The sequence below is a fragment of the Pogoniulus pusillus genome, chromosome 16 (genome assembly GCF_015220805.1).
Source record: "Pogoniulus pusillus isolate bPogPus1 chromosome 16, bPogPus1.pri, whole genome shotgun sequence".
NCBI lineage: Eukaryota > Metazoa > Chordata > Aves > Piciformes > Lybiidae > Pogoniulus > Pogoniulus pusillus.
In genome coordinates, this window is record NC_087279.1 from 16,602,227 (window position 1) to 16,611,879 (window position 9,653).

The 9,653-nt window shown below is 46.4% G+C and overlaps 1 protein-coding gene across 1 annotated transcript; it reads left to right on the forward strand.

Annotated features, from left to right (window-relative positions):
* Positions 1-5,923: 5,923 nt before the first annotated feature.
* Positions 5,924-6,517, forward strand: DNAJB8 (DnaJ heat shock protein family (Hsp40) member B8). The gene has a single exon (XM_064156017.1). The coding sequence runs from the start codon at positions 5,924-5,926 to the stop codon at positions 6,515-6,517; it is 594 nt and encodes a 197-aa protein (XP_064012087.1).
* Positions 6,518-9,653: the final 3,136 nt, after the last annotated feature.

A 9,653-nucleotide genomic window follows, 5' to 3' on the forward strand; every position in this document is an offset into this window, starting at 1 on the left:
CACCAGGACAGGGCAGAAGGGCCCTTTGGAGAGTGTGGTTTTGAGCAATGGGAGCAAGGGTGTGCCCAAGGCAGCATGGCTGCACCTCACACAAGCTCTCTGGAATAGGGCTGTATACTGAATTTATGAGCTCTTCACTCATCACCCTTTACAATTTATATCCCCCAATCTTTTAATCTCAGCAATAAACTTGGACTAAACTTTTGCTGAGGCAATGTGAAATTTTCACTTTCTCCAGCTCTGTGTATGAGGTATCCATGGGCAGGACTAGAACATGTTTTCTGATGGATTCATTGCAAGGTATGCTCTCCAGTTTCCCACTGCCAGTAAAGTCATCAGTAATTGATCAGTTCCCCACCTGCTACCTCGATTGCCCAGGCCCTCTTATTGGACACTGGCAAATACTGGGGGACAAACACAGTCTTCTACAATCTGTCCCACCTTCTAGGTGATGGGAATCTTTCTTTTAACCAAGGTGTTTCAAGTCTGTGTGCACATCACTAGAACCATCACCGAAGTTTTGCACCACTTGAGATTCATCTCCTAGCCCTTTCCATAAACTCAGCCCCATGGGTACATTTTTACCCACCTATGGTTGCTTTACTTTGGAAGTCCATACCAGAAGAATCATCTCCAGAAGGTCTGCTGTTAGCATGGTGGCTCTCAACAGGAACTAGTCTCTAAACTGGGCACGTCCTTTGCAAACCGAGACCTAAAATTGAGATGGAATTGGCACCAATAAGCTACTAACAGAGGCAGGCCCTCCCTGCTTGGACGAACCCCATGCTTTCAGAAGAGGGTGGCATCATTTCTGCAGAATGCTTGAGTGGCCTCAAATAACACACTGAACTGTCAGGCACAAGCCCAAGTGACTGAGTGAGCCAGCACTGAAATAATGAGAAGCTGATCTACAGCTTTCCCCCTCTGGTTTATTAAATGAATGCTCCACATACCACTTCCCACTGACTGGAGACAGAGAGAAAATCCCAGGACAGTAACTCATCATCCTTTCTTCCCCCGAGAAGATTCAAGGCTGTGGCTATGTATGGATGTTGTGAAGTGATAAAGTCGCTGCGGCTTCGCGAGTTACCACGCACCAGCCGAGCTGTGCCATCTGACCGCGCGCGCTCCCAGCTCCCTGCAGCTGGGTGGTAAAACATGTTAGCTCACGACGGGGCTGGAGCGGGTACACCGGCGGCGGGCTCCAGATAAGCATGCTCTGCTGATAAGCAGGGCCTCTTTAAGCCCCAGGACTCAACGGCTTGCAGCGCAATCCTTGGCCCAGCAGTCCCTCCTCTTTTCAAGTTGGAGCCCTTGGTCATGGAAATGGCAACTGGAAACCGCTCTGAGAAAGTGGTCAACATTGAATTCCTGTGCGTAGCACAGAGTGGAAGGAAGGCCAGGGACCTTGTCAAAGAGGAGGAGGGGTGGAAGGACTGGCTGACTGTGTTGCTGAATGTGGCCTCAGTGTAGTCAAGCCTGGCTGAGGATAACATAGATAACATATAGAGATGACCCAAGCAATGAAGCCAAAGCATTCTGAATTCTACTGGGCTAGAGTCCATGGGCACAAATTACAGCACCCTTTTGGGCTTTTTGAGATGGATCAAGGCCTTGCCCTGGACATGATCAAACACACAAAAAAAAAATCAAGTGCTCCCCTGGCTTACTAAATAGGACCAGGCCTCCTCTCGACTTCATATCTCAAAAAAGGGGTGGTTTTTGTGAGGTTCCTGCCTCATGCTACTACCCAGAAGTTCCCCGAACCTTAGTTTAGCCTCAAGCGCAACCTGAAGCTCAGAAAACCCAGATACAGACCCAGTACTCTGGATCCTCCTTCAGCTTTGTCCCCAACTAGCACTTCTCAGAGCCACCCGATTTCCTGTGTGATCTCTGTGTTGAGCCTGAGTCACAGGATCAATGCGTGGAACACACCAACCCTTCCTCTTGCCTGTGGAGGTGGGAATCTGTCCTTTAAGCCTGTTCTGCTCAACATTCACAGCTGCAAAAAACCCATGAAAACTCCTAACCTCACAAAATTAAACATCAGGAACCTACCTCCTCTCTCTTCTGGTCCACCTAGGCAGTCTTGAGGTGGCAGCTACACTCACTGAGGACAAGTTCTCTTTGTTAAGGAGTAGCCCTTATATTTTGAGAGGTGAGAAGATACTCTTTGGGTCAAATTTTCTACATGTTTTTCAATATTTTCTGAAGTCAGGCAGGTCCCTCTGCTCCTCCCTCCTTGAAGAATCCCCAGTGTACCCATCTCTGGCGGTGTTCCCCAGGAACACAGCTCAGGGGGTGTGTGCAGCCTCCTGACTGATGGGGCCACCCTTAGGGGAAGAATCCACTGACAGTTTGACTGGTGGAGCGAAGTGCGACTCATGTTTGTTTGGATAGTCAAAGGACTGGGAACAAATGTCTCCAACTAATGTTGGTTTAGATAAAAGGACCTGGCCCTGTCACAGGATCAACAGGGCTGGCAAGAAACCGCTCGTAGACTCCCTTTGCTCCCAGACCACTTTTAAACAGAAGGAAATTATTATTATGACTGTTATTAAGAGAAAGTTTTCACGGTTCAGAGATGCTTACTTCTTTTTGGACCAGGACATGTTACAGTGCCAAAAGCAAGGTCAGGGATCAGGGCTGCGAGTGTGGTGTCACCTGTGGTCTAGATAATGAAAATCTATGAACCTTTTGTTGCCTGGTGCCTTGTGCTTTGTTTTCCATCCTGACCTGGCAGTCTCTGCCCTTTCAGACTTGATGTCTGGCTTGGAGGGAGCAAAGCAAGCTGGACGTGGAGGTGCCTGAAATGGGAGACGGCGGGGACATCCACACCCATCTGGTATACTGAAGCAGTGAATGAAGGAAAAGGAAGAAGGGGGTGGGGAGGAGAGAAAATCCCAAAGATCCTCAGATAATAAGCACCATTAAGGTTAGTCTGTCTCATGATTGTTTCTTATTAAAAAGAGACTGTACTTTATCTGTGCAGGATATGCTGTTTGGATGAGGGAATTAGCAGAGTGACTGCCTCCATATCATCTAATTAGCAAAAATGGTGATAAGCAGATACAATCACATATGATTAGGATCCTTTTAAAAAGCCACTCCATTAATTAAATAGACAGAAAGGCCGCCTCCAGCCCTCGCGTGCCACTGATTAGAATACAAATATTTACACTAATCTCACCTCCATCAGCCACGGGACACTTCTGAGTATTTTTAGTGACATCAGATTACTATTGATTTTCATCCCCAATGTCAGACCATTTTGTTAGTATCTGAAAGTGCTGCCTTCAGTTTCGGATGCTTTAAATCATGTTAAGGGTTTATCTTAATGACACTGCTGATAACCACTGTTCAGGTCACTCATACTTTCTCTTCAAAGAACACAGTCTGGGCTGGTTTTTATTGTTTGTACTTGAGATTTAAGATACGAAAAACATTTCTCATTTCAAAGCTTTGTTTTCTAGGGATGGGGCTGCCACACTAGTTTGAGTCTAGTTACTCAATGTGTGCTTGCTTCCTAATTTCTCTTTCTCTCTGCCTCTCCTCAGTCCTTTCTTTTTTTCCCTGCAGACCCTTTTGGCACACAGCAGTGGCCTCTCCAGAGCGGCTGCTAATCTCCAAGCTTGCTGCAGGCAGCAGACAGACAGGCAGTGAGCATCCCCCCTTTTGGGGATGGCAGGAGAAAAACACTCCCTACTCTTCAGATGGGTAGGATGCACTAAATTCAAGACAGACAATCCAGTGCGCCAGCAAGTCTGAGATGGGCTTTCAGCATCAAAAGTGAGTAAGGGAGGAGGCGCTTTGCAAAGAGACAGCAAGAGGCAAGAGTCACCTCCTTCCTTCTGAGCACAGTCCTATTCCCTGCAGTAGATAAGTGGACTGGGCTCCTCCAACAGGCTTTTCTGACATCCCATTTCCCCTTCTCTGTAGCAGAGAATAGGAACAGTAATTACTCTTGAAATTTCTGCCAAGCATTTGCATTTGGACCACAGTGGCTAGAAGCTGTTGGCACCTTTCAGGGGCTTGTGGGTGGTTAGCTTGGATCACCTTCAAGTCTGGTGGACAATCCTAAAAAATCACTAGCCCAAATACATGAGTGCCACTGGTGAAGATTTCAAGCAAAGCATTATAGTGTGAGTCAGCCATGAAGCCTTAACTCTGCTTCCCATGCAGAAGAGTGCTTTGAGAGTACAAAGAACTCTCTGAGTTCAAACAGGCAGCAGGAGCAGCTTGCTGCTGGATTGAGAATAACCTCTGCCATTGATACAGCACAAACAACACCTAGCAAAATTCACAAGGCATAATCACCCTGTAGTTAAGAAGACCTCCTCTGTGCAGGACAAGGTGAAAGCTGAGATCTCCCTGATGAGGTGAGCCCACAGGACCATGAGCTCCTTCACTGCTTTGCACTTCTTGCAGGTCCAGTCTCCAGACCAGCATAACTTGCCTTATATCAACTTTTACCACAAGCAGATGAGAAGTATCTCCATTGTACTGAGCCATCACTAACCAGTGATAAACCCAGCAAAACAAAGCCCACCCCCAACACACATCAGCTCTTTCTCTGTCACGTTGCTTTCTACAGGCTGACACGGCTGCCTCTTGGATTCACAACCTCACACGTACGATGTATGTTAAGACAGCAGCCAGCTCATACGTTGCACATATGCTCTTTGGTCTAGCTGGCTCTTGACTCTGTCCCAAAGTGTGGGATAATGGAAATGAGGGCAGTGATCTGCATCACATGCTGCCATTAGTAGGTGTTTATGACACAGTCATACAGACAGATGAGTTCTCCTTACTGGTATTTCCTTGGAGACCTTCTTCATGCAATGATTCCCTGTGAGGATACTGCATTTTCCATAGGAATGGCAAATAAAGGGAACAGAAACAGATGCAGGATAACCCTAGACTGGCTTCCTCAAAGTTCAGCTCCTCAGGCTCAAGTTGCCTGCGTCAAGTTCATGAGGCACCTCTGCTGTACATGTGTGTAGCTTGGGACAGATAGCCAAAAAAAGCACCTAGAAAAGAGGCTCAGGCTGTCAACGAGCTTTGTCCTGGGCATTTGTTTTGGTACTAACACGAGAGTTTAGCTCTTCTGGAAGTATTAGGTTTGGCTACAAATTCTGAGGCGACCACGATGGCCACCTAACCATGACTTTGGGAAAAGGGCCACTCTGGGTTTAAAAATGGCCACATGAGAAAATTCCAGTGATTCATTGCCTTCATAAAGAGGGACATTTTGAGTTTAAATCTGGCTAATGCCATCTTCCCACTGCTTTGTCTGGGAGATTGAAGATCCCTGTGTCACTGAATTCCTGGTCCCATTTAGGTCCTTACAGACTATGATGAGGCTGACATTGAACTTCCTCTTAATACCAAGACACTTTCCCTAAGTATCTCTCCCCAGAGCATATTTTTCAAACCCTTAATCTCATTTTATGGCTCTTCACTGAGCCTTCTCCAATTTATTAACAATCCCCAAAAACTGTGCTAGAGAGAATGGTCTGATAGAAAAAAACAGCTACTGGGAAATTGGCTGGAGAGGCATGAGTTGCTAGGGGAAGATGAGCTGAGAAGAGTCTGTCGAGGACTGCTCCCAGAGAAGCTGCTGGGAGCTGAGCTGTTTTAGAACCTTCTGGAACTGTGGAGAACTGCTGTTGCTGGGGAACTCTGCCAGTTGCTGTCACCCTGGAGACCTGGAGAGGTCAGCAACAAGCTTGAAGCATACAGCCAAGCAGCACTCTGGCCTTGTGCTGCAGAAAGACAGTGCAGATCAAGGGATGAACTGAGCAGTCACCCACCCCAGCATCCTTAGGCATCCCAGAGTTTCTGCACGCTGGTCAGCCCTCGGCTTCACCTCCTTGAAGGGAGAGAGGTACAAGGCCAGGCATCTTCCAAACAATCCTTGGAGATGAGGGATTACTATGAAGTCCTTGGGCTACACAAGAGTGCCTCGCAGGATGACATTAAGAAATCCTACCACCAACTGGCACTCAAATGGCATCCTGACAAGAATCCCAGCAACCAGGTGAAAGCTGAAAAGAAATTCAAAGAAATTGCTGAGGCATACAAGATTTTGTCTGACCCTCAGAAACGACTGGACTACGACAGGTCTGTTCAGGAGAGCTCTGATTCCTTCGATGTGTTCTATGAAGTCTTTGAAGAGATGGAACTTCATGTACGTTTTCTCTACGACCACTTCAATGTGAGAAACGATGGTAGAAACTGGTGGCAGAGAATTGAGAGAAGCTTCCAGATGCCTGCTGACTTTATGGAGCCATTCACTCCACAGAATTCATTCAGACCCAGCAAGCAGTCCACCTCTTCCTTTGCTGAGGATACAGCTGGGCCACACAGAGTCAGATCAGTGTCAACCTCTACTGAAGAAATCAGTGGCAAGAAGTTCACCAACAAGAAAATCATTGAGAACAGGCAGGAGAGAATGGAATCAGAAGATGGCCAGCTGAGGTCCACAACAATAAATGGCAGAGACCACCTGAAATGACAGTGCCCCCCAGTAGCATGAGCATGAACTGCAAGCTGTGAGACAGATTGCTCAACAGATGTGAACTACTATGAGCAGTATTAATAAATGCAAAGTTCATGTCACAAATGGTCCAGACTTATTGATGTCTGGGAACAAATACTTCACAGGTACAATATGGAATTAAGCTAAGCTAAGGAGTGGGACTTCACTAACACTGTGTAAGGTCACAGTGCTTATTCCTTACATAGGTATAATAAATGTATGTGAAAGCAACCTTGCTGATTTGCCCAAAAGAGTAAATTGGTTACCATAGCAAGAGCAGACTCACTGGCTGACGCAGAACTTAGAGAGGTCTATGACAAGCCTGAAATACCAATCTACTACAAATCTACTAGCTGGAAGAATCAAGACTTGTGTGACTGTCATACACAGCCCTGAGGTTGAGTAAAGAATATTCTATCTTTGGTATATGATAAGAGACATAATAATTGGGAAAAAAAGGTTTTGTACACAGGCAGTAAGGTGGGGGAAGTTCAGTGAGTCACACAGTGTCTGTAAGAGAGGGACTAGCATAGGAAAAAACCAAAGGAAGGAAGAAAATGTCATTCCTCAGAGTGTAGAAGAGGAGGAGGCTTTCTTGAGGATGTCTTGTAAACTATGATGAGAAATTCTGGGAGCACTGTGTAGCTCTGGGGTTGAAAGGGAGTGGGGAGAAGGTGAATTTGGATCTTGGACTGGGACACTCTATGGTCCTTTTCTTCTTGGAGTCATTCAAATAAAAATAGCAACGTTCAAATATGTACAAATAGGTTCCAAGGGACTGAGTTTATCTCTCTCTCTCTGTGTGAAGCTGGATATGGAGACTTAGATGGTGCTTTACCATCCTTATTGTCTGCTCACAGCTGCAAGAGCCAGCTCACAATGCAGTTCTTGCACAGCCTGTCAGCATGATGCTTTCATCCTCTACTGAGCTAAGGAACGCACTCCCCACATTTTTGGCCTCCCCTGTGCTGACATGAGCTGCTAAGCCTTGTTTCTTGCTTGGCCAGATCACCTTAGGCATTTAAAATCTTACTTGCCTCTTATTTTCTGTCCCACGCTACATCCCCTTGAGTTTCCCAGCTTGCCCTGCCCACTGATGTCTCCCTGGAGACTGGAACTAGCTTTCAGGGACATTTTCACTCTAATTCAGATTGCAATTGCTGCCTGTGTTTGGGCAGGTCTTTGCATCTGTTTCCTCTGCTGTAAAATGGGAATAACAGACTCCCATGCTTTGAAGGCGACTGTGAGGTAGTGATACTAGTACAGAACTCCAAACACTAAGCAGTAAGGTAAAACAGTCAGAGTGCTGCCACCCCTTAATCAAATTCTTTTTTTTTTTAACTTTTCAAAAGAAAAAGGTAGCTTAAATCACCTTCCTTAGCAACCAGTGCCATGCCCAGTTTGGAAAAACAGACCAAAACTGTATCTGTTAAGTCCCTGGCAATCATTCTCACAGTAAGAAAAAGACACAGCACTGGGAGGGGCAAGTAGGAGTCTAAGCGCCTGCTGGATTCAGGGAAGGAGGCCAGCAGCGGTGGGAGCAGGGAAAACCTCAGCCCAGGGACCAAACAGCAGGTTTGCAGGCATTGGGATTCTGAGGACTGCAAAGACTTAGGGGGCCTGGTACAGAAAAAAAAATACTGTGGTCAGAGGAAACACAAATACATATTTCTGCTGATACTCTCTTTGCAGATACCCTGTTCATGTGAGATAGCTTCTTGAATTTACCTTATGCTACTTTGGAGGAAGTTGAAGAAAAGAACCCAAACAATCCAACAAAACCCCAAAGCACACATTTTGGATCAGAAACTGAAATGGTCTTGGAGCAAAACAATGTTTTGAAATCTGTATCAGAGTTGAATTCCCAGTTCATCAACCTTTTCAGCTTGTTAGGGCTAGAACTTTGCTTCAGTCCCATCTCTCATGGAATATTCAATACTTCTTGGACTGAGATTAAGATTTGCAGATCTACACACATATTAAACATGTCCTACCTTGGATCAGTATTTCCTTCTCTTATATCAGTAACTAAGACAGCATCTAAAAGCAAGCTCTTCCTTTTCCCATCCCTGCTCAGAGTGTTTCCATTGCCACTTGCAGCAGCAATACTCCTGGGGCAGCTCTGGCAGCTGTAAGTACCAAAACCTGCTGTTAGCAATATGGGAACATGGATTGGGAATGGATTCAGCTCACCCAGTAAGTGTTGAGTCCTGCAGGACCTGCAGACTCCCTTCCACATCTCCATGTGCACTTCAGGCCATGAAACGCCTTGCAGTGCTGCCTGCAAGCAAAAGATCTGAGATTAAAAAAAAATAACAAACAACCATAAAGGTGGTGGAAGAGCAGGTCAGAGTGTGTTAGCAAAGTTCTGCATTCCTTCAGCAGCCACAAATCTGTCAGGTGTGCCCAAACCACCCATAGAAATGGACTGTCTCTGTTACCGAGAATGGCACATGAAGCTCAGCAGACCTTGAAGTAAACTCTTGCCTAAGATCAGACTAACACTGAGCCTGCCAATAAAATGCTGACACCTTCAAGAAGTTTTTAAAAACTTCTTCTCATGCTATTTAGCAGCTGCAGTGCCACAGGAAACAGCATCAGGTGTTCAGCCATGGCACAACCTGGGAATCACAGAATGAGCCAGGTTGGAAGAGACCTCCAAGATCATCCAGTCCAACCTAGCACCCAGCCCTGTCCAATCGACTGGACCATGGCACTAAGTGCCTCATCCAGGCTTTGCTTGAACACCTCCAGGGACGGTGACTCCACCACCTCCCTGGGCAGCCTATTCCAATGCCAATCACTCTCTCTGTGAAGAACTTCCTCCTAACATCCAGCCTAGACCTCCCCTGGCACAACTTGAGACTGTGTCCCCTTGTTCTATTGCTGGTTGCCTGGGAGAAGAGACCAATCCCACCTGACTGCAACCTCCTTTTAGGTAGTTGTAGACAGCAATGAGGTCAGCCCTGAGCCTCCTCTTTTTCAGGCTAAACAGCCCCAGCTCCCTCAGCCTCTCCTCATAGGGAACATTTACTTTACCCAGTTCCAGCTCTCTCTTCCTCTTCCAAAAATATAGCTTCCCTCTAAAAAGCTGTATTTTGGGGCCTTCCCT

Excerpts from the sequence above, each read along its gene's own strand:
- DNAJB8 (XM_064156017.1), top strand. The coding sequence starts at position 5,924 with ATGAGGGATTACTATGAAGTCCTTGGGCTACACAAGAGTGCCTCGCAG.